The 18,298-nt window shown below is 42.8% G+C and overlaps 1 protein-coding gene across 1 annotated transcript in view; it reads right to left on the minus strand.

The window, feature by feature from the left end:
- The window catches only part of DNAH9 (dynein axonemal heavy chain 9), a gene marked incomplete at its 5' end in the record, with an annotated part of 193,033 nt that overhangs the window by 174,325 nt on the left and 410 nt on the right, over nucleotides 1-18,298 (minus strand). The window contains 11 exons of the mRNA XM_080993517.1: nucleotides 313-439; nucleotides 1,925-1,993; nucleotides 6,027-6,141; nucleotides 7,837-7,987; nucleotides 9,282-9,398; nucleotides 9,570-9,737; nucleotides 12,379-12,612; nucleotides 13,306-13,517; nucleotides 13,979-14,109; nucleotides 14,435-14,593; nucleotides 15,519-15,715. Coding sequence (XP_080849643.1) covers nucleotides 313-439; nucleotides 1,925-1,993; nucleotides 6,027-6,141; nucleotides 7,837-7,987; nucleotides 9,282-9,398; nucleotides 9,570-9,737; nucleotides 12,379-12,612; nucleotides 13,306-13,517; nucleotides 13,979-14,109; nucleotides 14,435-14,593; nucleotides 15,519-15,715 — 1,680 coding nt within the window. The remainder of the gene's footprint in view (nucleotides 1-312; nucleotides 440-1,924; nucleotides 1,994-6,026; nucleotides 6,142-7,836; nucleotides 7,988-9,281; nucleotides 9,399-9,569; nucleotides 9,738-12,378; nucleotides 12,613-13,305; nucleotides 13,518-13,978; nucleotides 14,110-14,434; nucleotides 14,594-15,518; nucleotides 15,716-18,298) is intronic.

Genomic DNA, 18,298 nt, shown 5'->3' on the forward strand with positions numbered 1-18,298 from the left:
GGTGCCCCTGAGGTTTGGTTGGTCTCCACTAGGGATCAAGCCTTTTGTGAGGCAGGCCCTGCCATGTGGTATTTCCTTCCAGCAGAAGACAAGCAGATTGTCCCTGCCTTCTTTCAGATGTCTTTTGAAAACGATTGTTTAGATAGGCCTTTGAAATATTATTTTTTTCTCATTTTAACCAATCTATTTTTATTGATGTTTTACCAAAGTTTTCAATCATGTTTTTATGGATGCTTTTTGCCCATTTTATATAAGCACAGGTTATAAATGAAGAAGTAAGTAAGTAAGTAATAAAACGCTCTCACATCTTACCTGAGGGTCAAAATTTACAGCAATCAGCTTACTTTCCGAATGCCTTCGGATGATTGGTCGAGTGAGGTTATACTGCGATTTTTCAGACACAGTCTGGAACCACTCCTTATAAAGCTTCTCTTGGTATCTGCCATAAGACCACAACCACCATGTCAGGCTCTGTAAACTGTTAGGCGGCTGTCTGAACCCTTTTTGCTGGAACAGATTTCCTAGCTATGCTGCAAGCAAAGCTGTGGAAAGGAAACTGCAGGTGCCAAAAGCAGCACAGGATGGGAGTTCCTGCAGTCGTGTCCCTTATTCTTCAGGAGACAGCTAAAATAACATCTCCAACCCTGAAGAATCTATAAAAGGGTAGGCGGCCTTTCAGGTAATCTTGTTCAGGGTCTTATGTGTTAACAAGAAGCCACTGAACATGGCCTGGTAGGCGATCGGTAGCCAGTGCAGTTCCCTAGGCGAAAGTATAGATGTGTGCTGTACTCAACAACCTTGCCACAGCCTTCTGCACCAGTCCCAAGGGAAACCCCATACACAATACATTACTGTAGTCCAATCCTGAGATTACCAATGCCTTAATTGCAATGGCCAAACTATCCCTGTCCAGGAATGGGCATAGTCAGAGTTTGCCACGGAGTTCACCTGAGCATCCGGTGACAAAGCTGGATCTAGCCGTATGCCTGAACTATGCAGCTGTTTCTTCAGAGGCAATGCAACCCCATCCCAAACTTATGAACTTCCCAACTCCTGGCACTCAGAATCACAGGCACACACACAAACGCTATACGGTTAAGCTGTGGATTTTAAGGTATTTGAAACTAACTTCCTTTACTTAAGTAAATATGTCCAGTCTTAGATATGTCCAGTCCTGAGTTAGTGCAGCTCCTATGTACACCCAAGATGCATAAATGTGCAGGTATATAATGGAATGGCTCAGCACTAACTGTACAGTAAACAGAACTCAAATGTGGGAGCTTTGATAACCAGATAAAGTGAAGATCAAATTGCAGTGTTTCATCCATTTGTGCAATCAAGGAGGCAGAATTTTGGGGAAAGGCACACTGCCACAGCTCTCCCTAGCCTCCAAGAAAGAACAAGGCTTCAGAATTTTATTACTGTGCTAACATCAACTTGCACATAAAGTAATTCCAAAATATGAAACTCCGCCAGCACAACCAAGGGAAAGGAACAAATTTAAACTAAATTAATATAAAAGGCAACTATTAGATATGCATTGCTTGAATCCATCAAAGCTATAAAGCATGGGTAGGCAAACTAAGGCCTGGGGGACGGATCCGGCCCAGTCGCCTTCTAAATCCAGCCTGCAGACGGTCCAGGAATCCGTGTGTTTTTACATGAGTAGAATGTGTCCTTTTATTTAAAATGCATCTCTGGGTTATTTGTGGGGCCTGCCTGGTGTTTTTACATGAGTAGAATGTGTCCTTTTGTGGGGCATAGGAATTCGTGCTTCTTTTTCCCCCAAAATATAGTCCGGCCCCCCACAAGGTGTGAGGGACAGTGGGCCAGCCCCCTGTTGAAAAACTTTGCTGACCCCTACTATAAAGCATGCCTTAATAATGGCTAATATATTCTCAAATCATGTCCTAAACAGACTTACTTTTCTAGTATCTCCATCAGATCGTCATACTTCTGCACCATTCTTTTGCCTTCAGCAGAGTCCAGGTAACTGCCAAAAGGAAACATCAAAATAAATATTAAGACTATGTGGTGCAATATGTTGGTTTCTGTGTGTTGCCACTGTGCAGTGCTTGGAGTCACAAGGCTCTGTTTTCCATTCCAGAGATTCCAGACTGCTGGAAGTCTCACGGAAGACAGGAGACGGATGTGATGTTACTGGTTTCCTGTTCCTTTGTTTCAGTTGCTCTCTGCTTTCACAGAGAGAGCATGTATATTTCTTTTCTGTCTGTGTAGTTAGAAATAAAACGCTCTTTGCATTGTAGCTCATATTTCTCGGCTCCTTCCCTGCTGCTGGATACTCTGCGTAATGGGGAAACGTGCCTGGAGCCTCATCAAAGGCTCAGGTCGTTAATCATCGTCGGAGGACTCGACCACAGGAGTCACTCAGTCGAACGCAAGGTCCAACATAATAGACATTATATGCATGTCAATATTACTTTCTCTTGTTTTTAAGTATCTTTTAAAAAAGTGCATATCACATTCTAGTCTGAAAGCCCTGAAATGCAAATTATATACATATACCTTTCCTGTCAAATATTTTTTCTGCCCGACCTCTCAATTTTTCTCCTGTTTCTCAAAGCATACCTTCTTTTCTCTGAAATTCACAGAGACCTGAATAGCGGTCCTCATTTTCATTCATTGTCTAGTTTTAAAGACCATGTTTGTTTGGAGCCATCTTTCACCAAAAACTGGCTCCCTCAGCAATTAACAATTGAAATTGACCTGAAGCTGTAAGTGATCAGGTGTGTGCATGTATACTTAGATGCCAAATGTCGCAGGACATGAACACAGGTATAGACTTACTATATGTTAGCTGAAATAGGCTGGTCCTCCCATACGGGAAGAAGAGAAGAGAAAGTACAAGGAAATGCCGTTAACAGAAAATAGTTTTCTCACAATCAGCCAACCAGCTATTTCAAAGCATATAAAATCCTGTTCTCACCGTTACTTCATCTAAGCATCTTGGACAGAAGTCAATATTCTATGAAGGCGATTGTTCTGTCTGTGCAAGCATTTCCCCCCCTCCCCTATGCTGTTGTGGGGGTGCTCCCAACACCTTCGGGGCCAGTTTCAGGGGGTCACACATGGGGAAAGAGAGGGGGGCAAACTCTCCACTGAGCAAGTACAAGTCCTTCCACAGGCCTTCCACTGGCAGGGGTTATCAGGTGAACTCTGCTCGCTTTGGCTCCAGGACTAGTTGTAACATTTCATCTCATGTCAGCTTCCTTGTTTCTGCCTCTTCCATTCTGGTTCCATTCATCAACCAGAGCAGGCCACAGACTAATCTAAAGGGGCTTATAGATGGATCAGGACTGGACCTAACTACCAGTATTTGAATGATAGTATCTGGAAATTCAAAATATGCTGCACTTAATTCCTTAGGCAGGATATAAGCACACACACACACATCTTTTATTCCATTTATTCTTCCTTCTATCCTGCCTGCTTTTATCAGCTGACTTTTTACCAGTGGACTCTTTGCAAAACAGTGGTACTGCATGATTCTTCCTACTGTGACCTCTGACTGTGCACTGGGCATCTATTTAGATGTATTCAAGTCTCCAGGGCCAGATGAACTGCATCCAAGAGTATTAAAAGAACTGGCAGATGTGATCTCAGAACCACTGGCAATCATCTTTGAGAATTCCTGGAGAACAGGCGAAGTCCTGGCAGACTGGAGGAGGGCAAATGTTGTCCCTATTTTCAAAAAGGGGGAAAGAGAGGACCCAAATAATTACCGCCCAGTCAGTCTGACATCAATACCAGGGAAGATTCTGGAGCAGATCATTAAGCAAACAGTCTGTGAGAACCTAGAACCTAGGTTCTAGAACCTAGAACAGTCTGTGAGAACCTAGAAAGGAATGCTGTGATCACCAATAGTCAGCATGGATTTCTGAAAAATAAGTCATGTCAGACTAACCTGATCTCGTTTTTTGACAGAATTACAAGCCTGGTAGATGAAGGGAACGCAGTGGATGTAGCCTACCTTGATCTCAGCAAGGCATTTGACAAGGTGCCCCATGATATTCTTGTAAAGAAGCTGGTAAAATGCGGTCTTGACTATGCTACCACTCAGTGGATTTGTAACTGGCTGACTGACCGAACCCAAAGGGTGCTCATCAATAGTTCCTCTTCATCCTGGAGAAGATCTCCAGTGAAGAAGTGTGCTTGCACACGAAAGCTCATACCAAGAACTAACTTAGTTGGTCTTAAAGGTGCTACTGGAAGGATTTTTTTTATTTTGATCCTGGAGAAGAGTGACTAGTGGGGTGCCACAGGGTTCTGTCTTGGGCCCGGTCTTATTCAACATCTTTATCAACGACTTGGATGATGGACTCAAGGGCATCCTGATCAAATTTGCAGATGACTGGGAGGGGTGGCTAACACCCCAAAGGACAGGATCACACTTCAAAACGACCTTGACAGATTAGAGAACTGGGCCAAAACAAACAAGATGAATTTTAACAGGGAGAAATGTAAAGTATTGCACTTGGGCAAAAAAAATGAGAGGCACAAATACAAGATGGGGGACACCTGGCTTGAGAGCAGTACATGTGAAAAGGATCTAGGAGTCTTGGTTGACCACAAACTTGACATGAGCCAACAGTGTGACACGGCAGCTAAAAAAGCCAATGCAATTCTGGGCTGCATCAATAGGAGTATAGCATCTAGATCAAGGGAAGTAATAGTGCCACTGTATTCTGCTCTGGTCAGACCTCACCTGGAGTACTGTGTCCAGTTCTGGGCACCACAGTTCAAGAAGGACACTGACAAACTGGAACGTGTCCAGAGGAGGGCAACCAAAATGGTCAAAGGCCTGGAAACGATGCCTTATGAGGAACGGCTAAGGGAGCTGGGCATGTTTAGCCTGGAGAAGAGGAGGTTAAGGGGTGATATGATAGCCATGTTCAAATATATAAAAGTATGTCACATAGAGGAGGGAGAAAGGTTGTTTTCTGCTGCTCCAGAGAAGCAGACACGGAGCAATGGATCCAAACTACAAGAAAGAAGATTCCACCTAAACATTAGGAAGAACTTCCTGACAGTAAGAGCTGTTCGACAGTGGAATTTGCTGCCAAGGAGCGTGGTGGAGTCTCCTTCTTTGGAGGTCTTTAAGCAGAGGCTTGACAGCCATATGTCAGGAGTGCTCTGATGGTGTTTCCTGCTTGGCAGGGGGTTGGACTCGATGGCCCTTGTGGTCTCTTCCAACTCTTTGATTCTATGATTCTATGATTCTATTCTTTACACTCTGTCCATGGTATCCTAGACCTAGTTCTGCTTAGAAAGATTAGATTGTCCTTTAGGAATTATGTAAGGTTTTATCTAAATGCAAAAGCTCTGCAAGTTACCGCTTTGCCTGCCTTATGAAAGCTAAAGATATGCCAGTTCATCCCTAGAAACCACTATGCAATGTCTTCCTCAGACTTTCGACTCTCTCAACAATCCATTGTCTATGAAAAGACTGCTTGCATCTTACACAGCCTTGCTAGGATTACTGATGTCAAAACATAAAATTAGGACAAGCCAAGAAACAATTTTCAAGCTTAGCTTGTGATGTTAAGGCCATGGAGACAACCTTCTCAATTTTCCTTTAAGCCCCAACATCTCTGTAATACAGAAAACAAGGCAGCCCACTGATTCACAGGAGCCAATGAAAAAAATAAAATGCTTATATCAGTGGTAGAGAACTACCGACTGGCCAAATCCTTATCTTCTTACCCCGCAACAGGCCAAGTTTGACACATGGGTAGGGCTGCCCACCCGTCAATCACCTAATATCACAATGACATCAGCTGATTATTGGTGCTTGTGACGGGGCTTTGCAGGCACTGGTGACTAGCAGGGCCTACAAAGCCACTTTTGTCCAAGTCCCACCTTTACCTGCCCCACAGCTGACATCATGTATGACATCAGGTGTACAGAAGGTAGGCATAGCTTAGCTGAAATAGCCTAGCAGGCTTAATTAGGCACACAGATCAGAGGTTCCCCACCCCTGGCTTAAATGAAATAAACATACTCACAGGTGAGTGACATGCCTGAAATTACTAAATGGGATCTGGATCCTGTCTTTTAATTCCTGGGCCCAGCGAATTCCTCCAGCAACCAATGGCATATTCCTGTGCACTGTAGGATAACCTGAGAAAAACAAATTCATCCCGAAGTGAGAAGCATGAACCAGTGTATTGCATGGACCCAGCAACAGAGATTCTCTGATGTAAAACAGCCAACCAAAAAATATGCAAAATACCCCTCCTGGGTTGTACTAGGTCAGCCTGCAAGCAACTCAATTTTTGAATGCTCTCACACTGAGTGGGAGAGGGGAACTTCTCTGCACAAAGAAAGCCTACTAGAAATAAGGGTTTTAGCCTCCCAACATGCTACATTTTTGCATACAATGGTTTTTTTCTTCCTATGGGCTTGGAAGAGAACAGTCTCCAGCACATACCATCTCTAGCAGCTCAGCTCCTTCACATTCTGCTCAGGACTCAAGTACAGAGAAAAAGGTTAATAAGAATTCAAATCTCTTTTCCACTCCATATGCAGAAGCTTCAATAGAGGTGGAAAGTCACATGACATAAGAATCTGCTAGATGAGGCCAATGAACCATCTAGACCAGCATCCTGTTCTCACACTGGTCAGCCAGGTGCCTGTGGAGAGCATTCAAGTAGGACCTAAGTGCAACAATGCTCTGTCCGCTGGCGATTCCCAGAAACTCAGAGGCATAGTGCCTCTGGCAGTGGAGGTGGAGCACAGCCACTGTGGCTAGTAGCCACTGATATGGCGTTATCATCCATGAATCTGTCTAATAGCCTTATAAATCCATTCAAGGTGGTGGTCATCACTTCCTCCTGCAGGAGGAATTTCCATTGTCTATTTACGCACTGTGTGAAGAAGTATGTTGAGTAGCAGAGAGCAATTGGTCCAGCATCCCAAAAAAGCATTTGTGATAGATAATATGGCGGCCCCTTCTCAGGGGGTGTCTGTTTCCGCCTCTCTGACAGGACTGAATGACACATCAACCATGAGGCTTTAAAGCAGGGGTCAGCAAACTTTTTCAGCAGGGAGCCGGTCCACTGTCCCTCAGACCTTGTGGGGGGCCGGACTATTATGGGGGGGAATGATGCAAGAGCACCACGAGCCCTGGTGGCTGCTTACCTGTGTCTTGTGAGTGGCAGGGGCTGGCGGCGGGACGATGAGCAGCACGCGAAAGGGCTCCAGAGAGGGGCTGCTTAAAATGGCAGCCGCTTGAGCACTGCTGCTGCTGCTGGCATCAACAAAGCCCAGCCCACTTCCTCCTCTAGGCAGGGCGGGGAGAAGTCAGGGGGAGGGAGGGAGGAGGCACTGCCGCCGCTGCCGCCGCCACCACCACCGCCATGTGAGGGAGAGGGAGGGAGAGGGAAAGAACACACGAGCTGGTGATCCACGCAGCGATTCCTGGACCGTCCGCAAGCCGGATCCAGAAGGCAATTGGGCCTGATCCGGCCCGCGGACCTTAGTTTGCTGACCCATGCTTTAAAGTTTATTATTGTAGAGGTAAGGGGGCAAAGGAAGCTCTCCTTTCTCAAGTTCTGGAAAGGCTTGTAGGTATTGTAACGAAATGACCTAATATGCTGTAATTTGCACAGCAATCTTGCTTTAATTAATTAATTTATTTATTACATTTTTTTAAAAAATGAAGAAGTCTATCCTACTTAAACAAAAAATTGCAATATCAATTATGAGCTTTTTTTATATAAAAAAAAGCTGCTTAAAATAATTGTGCACTTCCTTGTTTTCTAAAGGCATCTTGTTAACTGAGCATAAAGCCATTCTGAAGTTGCTAACAAATACCTAGTTCCAACTCCTCCTGAATATGTTTCAGGTAGATCAGTTTAGCATCGTCCAGGTCTCTGTCGAACATTGTGATGAGAAGATGATATTTAGCATAGGCATCTGCTGCTATCAGTGGCCGTTCCAATAGACTCCCAAATATGTCTATCAGCTACCATACAGAAAGAAATGGGAAATATCTGTGACTTTGTGTACATGCCCTGGGTCCAAACAAGACCAGCAACCCTTTTCAACACCCACATATTTCTTCAATGACCCACCTAGTTACCGCTGTTCACCAATCTATCTGATGAATGTATGAAACAGGTTTGAATCATAAGCCGTGTTTGATATCAGTTACACATTGTAATAGTTGAAATCCATTGATAAAATGATTCCAATGATGTATTTCCCATCCCCAAAAGACAGGAATAGGTTCATTCGTTACTTTCCCCACATTTTTTTATTTTTATTTTTGCAGCAAACACATCCCTTCACTACAATTATTACCAAAGACTGCTTCCGCCTCCCATCTCCCTCTGTTTTTATTGTTCTTTTCCTTTCTAACTCAATGTTCTGCATCTCCCACTTCACCCAGCTTTAACTAGTCCGTCCTAACTCTCCGACCTCTTGCTGGTAAGCAGCAAATGAATGCTACTAGCCTTTCCTTGAATAGTGCAGGAACAAGGATGGGGAAGTGAGGGAGGCAACTCCTGCTCTCTGAGATCTAGCAATTTGAGGTTTTAACCTATCTGGTAAATTTCCTTCACCAGATAAAACTGTGGCCACAACTTGGAACTAAGAAATCCAGGCTAAAAGGTGGCTTCAGGCCTCCAAATCAATGTGGCTCTCCCACCCTTTGCAATGGATCCTTTGGAGCAGCATTTAGAACCAAAAAAACGAGCCAGCACTGTGTGCTTAGCGAATGCAGATAAGGTAAAGGTAAAGGACCCCTGGATGGCTAAGTCCAGTCAAAGGCGACTATAGCATTGTGGCACTCATCTCTCTTCAGGTCAAGGGAGCCGGCCTTTGTCCACAGACAGCTTTCCGGGTCATGTGGCCAGCAGGACTAAACTGCTTCTGGCGCAACACCATGACAGAAGCCAGAGTGCACGGAAACGTAGAAAATACATGCAACTTTTTACATGGCCATATATTATTTGTAGGGTTTTTCCTTATTATTATTATTATTAAAGTAAAATTGTTTGGTTTTATAATCTCTCTATGAATGCTCAGCAACTGCAATTTGAACCCATGGAGCTCTACAGCTCTGAAGGTCACCAATTGAAGAGCCTATTCACATGATTAATGGAATGCAACTAACATCTTAAAGGGGTAGGCAGAAATATAAAATACCATTAACTGGCAACTCTTCAGGGCATTTGTAAGAAAAGAAAAGCTTTGTGTATAGAAAAATAGGGCACATTCACTGCACACTGCATTGTCCTAGTACAACAAATACAAACCTTGAATGCATGCTCTATGCTAGCTGCATCATCGAAAGCCTGGGCAAAAGCATTCCCTAGCCTCCGATCCATATCTTCCACTTTCTCCTTGAAGTCATACACATCATCTTCAAATTCCTAGCAGAACCAAACAACAATGAATTCATGTCACAGTTGATGCAGCAGTTTCTGGAAACAACTCTCCCCCAAATACCAGACTCTTCAGTGTTAAGCTCGTAACATCCTCTTTTGGTATAAACATTCAGCGTGAACATAAGATGAGTTATTATGGAATCCAGAACCACCTACCATGTTGGCCACATCCAAGCAGTCATATGTACGATCAGAAAACACTTTATAAGCCTCTTGGAACTCTTCATACATGCTCAGGACTTGCTGGCTCAGAGATTTCCCTTTTATGCCACTGAATTCGAGCTTCTCCAGTTTCTCTATGTCCAACGCAGTCACCAGAAGCTCCTACAAATTAGGATAATTAACAGTTATTACCCACGACAGATTATGGCACTGCTTCCCAACAAGTGGACTAGGCCAGGCTAGACCCATGACTGCCTCACGCTGGTGCCTGAGACAAAGAGAAGATATAGTTTATTTTTCTTACTGTTATAGGTCAACCCTAGCCATACCACCTTCATTATCATCCCTAAAGACATATATAACTTACATATACATATTTTTAAATAGTTAAGTGACTAAGACTGTTGTTGAGTTAGTGCTGGTGTGGGGCAGGCGGGGGCATTAAACTCAATGAAATACAAATCGCTAACATCTCTGTTTGCCTTTCTCTCATTAGATCAGCTCCTGCCTAGGCTACAATCATTTAGCTTACTTCCTAGCAAGACTTATTGGAAAATATCAATATGGCTTTAAAGAGGCATTGATTATTGCTGTGCTTTCTGCAAGGTTAATTAAAGGGGTGTATAAAAATGCAGCAGGACTCCCCTCCAATCAATACTACTTTGCATTCAACTGAGATTCTGTGCTTTAAGACAAGAAGAGACCAAAAAAAAAAATCTAATTGAGGCCATTTTTCAAGGGAACTGGAGCATGTGTCAGCCGCCTATATTATGCTTCTGAAGTCTTTCAGTTTGGGGTAGGAAAGGAATGAAAAACTTGCTTTTATTGCAGCCAACCAAAAATCTTCTTAAGCTGTGAAATCCCGTGGTGTTTGAAACTAATGGAAAATCTGACAAGTGGAAAATAAATTGCAGCCAAAATGCTTACATACAAAAGTTGTATAATCTGAGGAAATTGTGAGCCAGGAATTCTTCTTTACATTTTACAGGGAGATTCAGGAGCCCATGTAAAGCCAAAGAGATATAGAATACCCCACAAATACCACATCTGTCAGCAACTGGTCAGCATTAGGCTTTCTGTCACATTCCACATGTGCTGATTCAGTGCATCATATCCCTGCATGTCTCACACAATTGTGCTAACTTCTAGCAGTCTACATGGCTGACCAACTAAATTGGGGTGGGTGGGGAGTGAATGCTGGTTTAGCATCAGATTATACGCAATTTGACAAAGCTTCCCCACGTGATGTACAGCACATTGACTTCTCAGATCTGATGGGCAGCAGATCAGCATTTGCTTCTTTTGAAACTATATTGTCCAGCATATATTTCACTCTTCTTAACAGCTGACAATGTTGAGACCTACAGAAACGTTCTCTTGTTCTAAAAACACGCAAATGGAACATTATGCTTTATTCAGACTTGGGTAAGCAAAAGTCTGCTCACGCAATGGGGATTTCTTGACCTCTCATTGTGCCAACGCTTCCCTCAAAAAAAGTCAGAGGACTCTAAATAAAGGTTTGGGATGGGGGGGGTGGAGGGGTAAGAAGAAAGTGGTGAAAATGAGCAGAAGGACTTCTGTTGAACATCTCTTGATCTAACTGTTATATCCTAACTGTCCTTATGCCGTAAATGCCATTAGCGGCATACAGTGGTACCTCAGGTTACAGACGTTTCAGGTTACAGACTCCGCTAACCCAGAAATAGTACCTCGGGTTAAGAACTTGGCTTCAGGATGAGAACAGAAATCGCGCAGCAGCGGTGCGGCAGCAGCGGTGTGGTAGCAGCGGGAGGCCCCATTAGCTAAAGTGGTGCTTCAGGTTAAGAACAGTTTCAGGTTAAGAACGGACCTCCAGAATGAATTAAGTTCTTAACTCGAGGTACCACTGTACCACTATTGTCTCTCTAGACCCAATTCTTCATACCCTGGAAATGTCTGTTTTGTACACATATATTATAGATCAGAGTTAACTACAATTATTTAAGAAGTTGGCACATGACTACTGCGATTTTGTTGTTGTTGTTGGGGGAGGTCTTAATACCTGAGCAAGGAAAGGGGCAATTTCCATGTTATATTTGAAAAAAGAGAATCTGAGCCTGAGAAATTGGGTCATGCCTAAAAAACAAAACAGCCAGGGTAAAAGCTGTAGAATAAGATGCCGTTGTAAGAACAAAGCAGATTCTGATTAAGTGTGGGAGGCATGCCCTATAAATACACACAGAATTGGGCTGCTCTGGGGATCTTTTAATCTGTATCTAGCTCCATTTTATCAGTGTAACCTTCAAGGATGAGGAAGAAGATAACCAAAAGGTAACTTGAAGGGTAAGGAAGCCTATGCATCAAGAGCATCGCCGTCAGTTCTTCCTCAGAAATCCTGACAGCTTTTGCAGATCTCCTGTGGCAGAAATCTGCATTGGTGAGGCAAATGCCTGAGAATTCAGGAACTCCTTGGGTGAAAAATTCAACCACATATTAAACAGTAGTATTATTTATTTACCACATTTGTGTCCCACCTTTCTTCAAAGGAGCTCGGGGTAGCCTATATAAGGTTTATCCCGTTTACAACCCTGCAATACAGAAAAGGCTGAAAAGCAATGGCTTGATCAATCATGCCTGCAAGCTCCATGACTGAATGGAGTGTTGAACCCATGTCTTCCCAAGCTAAATTCCCTAGACACCAGGAATCCTGACCCCCTGGAAACAAAGAGTCAAGGGAGGGAGACGAGTTACAGTAAGTTATTTCTGACATTATATACATTGTTCTCCATATACGTCAACATTTGTAATATTCCATGGTACTTACATTTACCATGTGGAGCCTCTCTAGAAAATTATCCAGTTGGGCAAAAACCATTATAGAAGGGAAATCCCACTCCTTTGCCTCTAGGCCTGGTTGAAAGTAAGTGCTGAGATTGTCTCTTCTTTCCTCAAAGGTCTGCTTGAAATAGTTGAAAATATCAAAAGTTGTCTGCACTTTGCCCAGACTTTCTTCAGTTTCTGCTTTAAGGAGATCTTCTGCATTGAGGTAAGTCCTAGCCTAGGTAGACAGAGAAGAGCAACAAATCTTGTCATTTCAGTGGTATGGTTTGCTTGTTTTTTAAAAAAAGGAAGAGAAAATGAAACAGGCACAGAAAGACAGAGTATTCAACATAAGAGGCCTAATCCTAACTTAAATTGGTCATTTGGAAAACTGACAGTGGTTCATCGGGATTGGTACGCAACACAATGGAAGGAGGCATAACTATCCACATAGCTGTCAAAGGGAAGAGTAAGGGACATGTGCCTCTTTTATAACATTTTCTACAAAAGCAAAACACTGCCAAAGTGTCTTCTAAAGAAAAGGCAGCATTCCTATATTTAAATCTCCAGCACTTGCTGGGATTTTCAGAGAAATCTCTCTGGATTTCCATTTTGCTGCTCCACTTAAAAAGGCTCCATGCATATCCAGGGCAGTTTAACATGAGGTCCTCTCATCACGCCACAGTACTCCTCATTGTCAAGGTACCTCTCCTCTCACTTACCACTGCACTGGAATGAAAACTGTGGGAGGTACACATGCCCGCTGAGGGCAACCGAAACATAAGGGCTGAAGCTTTACAGTGACAAAGTGAGCGTTGCAACCTGTAGACCCCAAAGCATTATTGGAGCTTTCATACTGTGTCTGCGTGGAACAGCAGTATATTATTTTCTCCATTTTGCAGGGCGTGAGAAGAACCACTACATGGCCTACCTGTTGAATGAGGAGACTGCAGGTTTCCTGAAGCAGCACAATTATCCTTGCAGGTGTGCTGTAATATTTGGACGTGGCCCAGATTAAGCACACCACATGAAGCACTCGGTTTAGTAATGGCTTCAGCTCGTTGAATTCCACATTTTCTATTTCCTCTAGAGGGCGCTCTAGGGGCTTTAGGTGCACATTTATATCGTGGGCCTCAACCAAAGCTGTGATTTTGAAAGAAAAAGAAAAGTTTCACATAAGAGAAGTTAGGGAAAGGTGCCGTACATTACTCAGGGGATCTTAAATACACTTCTGTGGAAACAATTTTGGTTTAATTCAACTGGGCTTACTTTCAAGCATGTATATTTCTGAATTACAGTGCACATTAAACTCATTTTACACACCACAGATCAAAAACTGAAAATTAAAAGTATGACGGAGGAAAACCCTAAAGAATACAACAAGACATAAGACAAAATATGGTGCAGCTCCCTCCTCCTGGGACATTTCTGCCATTCTTCAAAGTCCTTCAAAAGCTCTAAACGACCTTATAAATGACTGAACCTTTACCCTGTCACATCCACTATTTTGACAAGAACTGAAGAAGCTGAGCTCCACATAGGCCAACCAGGAGAGGTTAGTGATCTGTGAATAAACACTATAGCACAAATTTTCAAAATCTCACCTGCTTCTACATCTCTGAAAATGGACCTGAATGCTGGAAAGTAGGTGCTCTGCACTCTGTCAAGAAGCTCCATCATGGTCAAAACCCTTCTGGCTTTCAGCTGGCTGTAAATGCACTGCAGGTCTTCAAATCTACAAGAAACACAAAATGGTGAGGCACTGAGCAAAGACACATTTCATGTCAAATATCCAGGCAACATACTCCCCCTTACAGCAAATCCAGGTTATGCATTTGCCAGTTTTTAAGATATTCCTAGGCAAAACAGTTTCCAGGGCAGAAATTTATTTATTGTACTAATAAGAAAGTTAACAGTTGTACAAGTGACGTCAACAGCAGTGAGTGTTTCCACATCAACTAGAGTCGAGCTCAAACCAAAGTTCTGCAATTGCGCTCTTATAGAAGCAGCTCTCGCTACTCTGCTTACGTCTTCAATGCAGAATGAAGCTATAAATGTACCTGCTTTTCCAAAAATCCAGCTCCACCTTTGGACTGGGATCTTGGCCTTGCAAAAGTGGTTCTGAAGACTCTCTCTTTAGAACTCCCTGGATCTGGTGGGTCCATTCAATAACAGCTGATTCAATTGCATGGACAATAGATTTATCCACGAGTTCAGTGCTACAGAAAGCAAACATATCAGCAGATTAGTTTTACCTCCCATCTGACAGTAGTAGATAAAAAGGCAGATCTAAAAAACAAAAACAACATGAAATTCTATCTTGCAATGAAGCTTATCACGGTATAATCTATGGTTCACTTTATTGACCGACATTATTTCTGTTCCTGGTGTGCCATACATTTCCACACTTCTTTCTATTACAGTAACTACACAGTGTGAAAACCGTTACATAAAGCACCTCAGTACAATTGATTCAGCACCACATTATTACCAGCAATATCTATCAAAGCCTTAATATGGAATGGTGGAGATATATACTACAGTGCTTTGAACAAAAGATCAAGCAAAAATGACAGATACAGTGGTACCTCGGGTTAAGTACTTAATTTGTTCCGGAGGTCCATTCTTAACCTGAAACTCTTCTTAAGCTGAAGCACCACTTTAGCTAATGGGGCCTCCTGCTGCCGCCGCGCTGCTACGGTGCGATTTCTGTTCTCATCCTGAAGCAAAGTTCTTAACCTGAGGTACTATTTCTGGGTTAGCAGAGTCTGTAACCTGAAGCGTATGTAACCCAAGGTACCACTGTACTAAAGTTTTAGTAAGAGACTAGCTGGCACCTGGTATACTGGCAAGGAAAACACACAATCATAATGTCCAAAATTGCACTGAAGACAAACATCGTTTACCAAAAAAGAAGTTCATTCTAACTAGTAAAAACAACTACCCAACACAAAGCAAAACCACACTGTGGTTTAAATTGGGGGCGGAGGGGGAGGCTATGCTAAGTTACAGCAAAAAGACCAGCTGTTAATGAAAACTCAGTTTTTGCTTTATAACACAATGCCTAGAATAAAAGCAATACTGCAGTCATAGAGTACATTAAAAATGACCATTCATGTCAATAACTACAATATTGCTACTTACGTTTTCTCATTGTCAGAATCTATATATGGGTCTCTTTCAGGGTCAGCAGGGAGCGGCAGCAAAGTCTTGCCTTTAATTTGTCCAACAACTACAAAAACACTACTTTTCAGATTGCAGATGTGGTGGACGATATCCTGTGACACCACATAGGGCCAATTGGGATGGTTTTTCTGGTTCCCCAAGAGTGGCACCACTACCTAGAAGACAGATAAGGTTGAGAAAGAGAGAAAAATTCAGAGCCCCTGGTTTGCCAGGTTACATCAATCACAACAGGACTTAAAAGTTTTACTTGTAAGTTTTATAAGTCCCATATTAATTCCTGAATCCTTGAGAGACGGTTGCTCTGATGTTCCCTGAACTAAAGAAAAAGGCTCAATTTGGAGAGCCTAGAAATCACTTCAAACCTCTGAAGCTCAGATCATCACTGTGAGTCATTGTAAGGAAAGAGGTCTGGTGAGCAAATAAGGCACTTATCCATAAAGAACAGGAAGCTAGGAGTTCATCTACTTTCATTTAATTTGTTTCCTGCATCTCTCACCTCTTTCCTTTATTCAAGGTCAATTTCTTTAAGGTAACAGGAGCTGTAACTATGTTTTTACAAATAACCTAACAAAACACACACAAAACGATGTTGAGAAGCAGGTATGTCATTCCTACGAAGGACTCCCAAGGCATGCTACCAACCTGTTGCAAATATAAAGGGATCGATTTTTTTATTTTAAAAATGGCTGAATTTTTAGACTGCCATTTGTTTCTATCGTTCCAGTGGCAGAGCAACAAACTCTTTGTGCACTTACAGACATGAGAATCTGTCTTGCACCAAGTCAGACCACACTGGCACATCTACGCCCAGTTACTCAGACCAGTAGTAGTTCTCCAGGCCCAGGGAGAAGCTGTTCCCATTACCTGGTAACAGAGATCACTTAACTGGAGGTTCTAGGGATCCATGCCTAGTTACAGCCTCTCCCTTTCACAAACAAATTTGGATGGGTGCCATATCTTCATTTTGCATTTCCTCATTTTGTGGGTTTGGGTTTTGCATTCTTGTTCCTCAGCAACTTTCTGAATAAAAGTGAATCACCTCCTCTTAAGTGTAGGCTAGGTTTATTATTATTATTTCATTACTATTGTACTGTCAGTCACCACAGTACTGCCATCAATAAAGGCAGCTCTTTCCAAAGGTAAACACACCATGTTTATCGACGGTGACTTGTGGTTTCCAGTTTTTCAATGCTGCACTGTTGTAATGTAATCGTTCTATTTTTTATTTTAATTATGTTTATATTTTAATATTTGCATAACTGGTTGGTATACTGTGTAAACTCCTAATTTAGTTACGTTGGTACTAAACAGTAGATAAATTTATAAATAATAATGACAATTTCCTCCTCACAGGGCTAATAGACAGAAACTAATTCAGATTCTTTTTACCTTCAACTTCAACTTAAAGAGTATGTTTATATGCTTGCCTCTCTCTCTTCCCCACACAAGGCACTCTGTAGTTCTCTCTATGAAGAATTTGTGGAGATGAACCCTGTATTGCATGAGTTTCAAACATCTCTCCAAGCCCAGGAGCTGAAGTGCTTGGAGAACAGATGGCCAGTGAGCTAACGTGGGAGCAGGAAACTCAAATTATACTGGACCTGACAGCAAGGGACACCCCAATACTCACCATAACTGGGATAGAAAAGGAACCAGGTGCTTTTTGGCTAGCTGCTCACCCACCTGGCACTCCCCCCTCCCTTTGCAAACCAATAATAAAAAGAGGATGATGAATGTTCATCACTCTGATGAAACTTATGATGAAAACGCTTATTACAAGGCACCAGTAGCATAAACATACAAAGCTACCTTAATAGCAAGCCTGACCCCCGTCATCCAGGTAGCTCCAAAATGTCCACTTCCACAGGCAACAGCTCTCCATAGATTGTAGAATTGTACATTTGGACGGGACCTCAAGGGTCATCCAGTCCAATGCAAGCGTAGAGGCTTGTTTCCCAGACAGGTTCTCTAAAACCCTGTTAACAGAGGGTGCTGGGGACCAAAACGCAGACCCTCCTGAGGGCCCTGAGTTATATAACCCGCTCCTGTTCAGAGGGCCACCCCTCTTCTTACTACCTGCTGCTACCCAGTACTTTTTTCTGGGGGGGACGCAGACCCCTAAACATTTTGTGAATCTTTGTACTTTTGTCCATTTACTTTATTTATTTTCCCCGATTTCAACTATAAAATGGTGATTTTCTTGAATCAAAATGAGAGTACCCCTATTTATTTATTATTTTAATTATGGGTGTTTATATTTTAATATTTGCATAACTGGTTGGTATACTTCTAATTTAGTTGCATTGGTACTAAACAGTAGATGAATTTATAAATAACGATGACAATTTCCTCCCCTGAGTCCCCTCACAGAGCTAATATACAGAAACTAATTCTTTTTACCTTCAATTTACAGAGTATGTTTATATGCTTGCCTCTCTCTCTTCCCCACACAAGGCACTGTGCAGTTCTCTCTATGAAAAAAAGCACTGCTGCTACCCTGGGTCTTGCCACTCAAAGGAGGCGATGCCTTCTCACCTGTCCCCCCTTTTTTCTGTCAGGGTCCTAAGTTTAGCAGCTTCTTGGCAGACCAAAAAAAAGGGGGGGTCAGCAAGGGAAACTACTCACCTGCTGGACATACAACTAGTATGCAGCTGCCGCTACAGCTACGGGGGGGGGAATGCCCACCCCCTTATGCCAGACCTCTTGCCCGAATTCAGCCCTCCCCGGAGCGCCCGGCC

Source organism: Podarcis pityusensis (assembly GCF_964106645.2).
Source record: "Podarcis pityusensis genome assembly, chromosome: 2".
In the NCBI taxonomy this organism is placed as follows: domain Eukaryota; kingdom Metazoa; phylum Chordata; class Lepidosauria; order Squamata; family Lacertidae; genus Podarcis; species Podarcis pityusensis.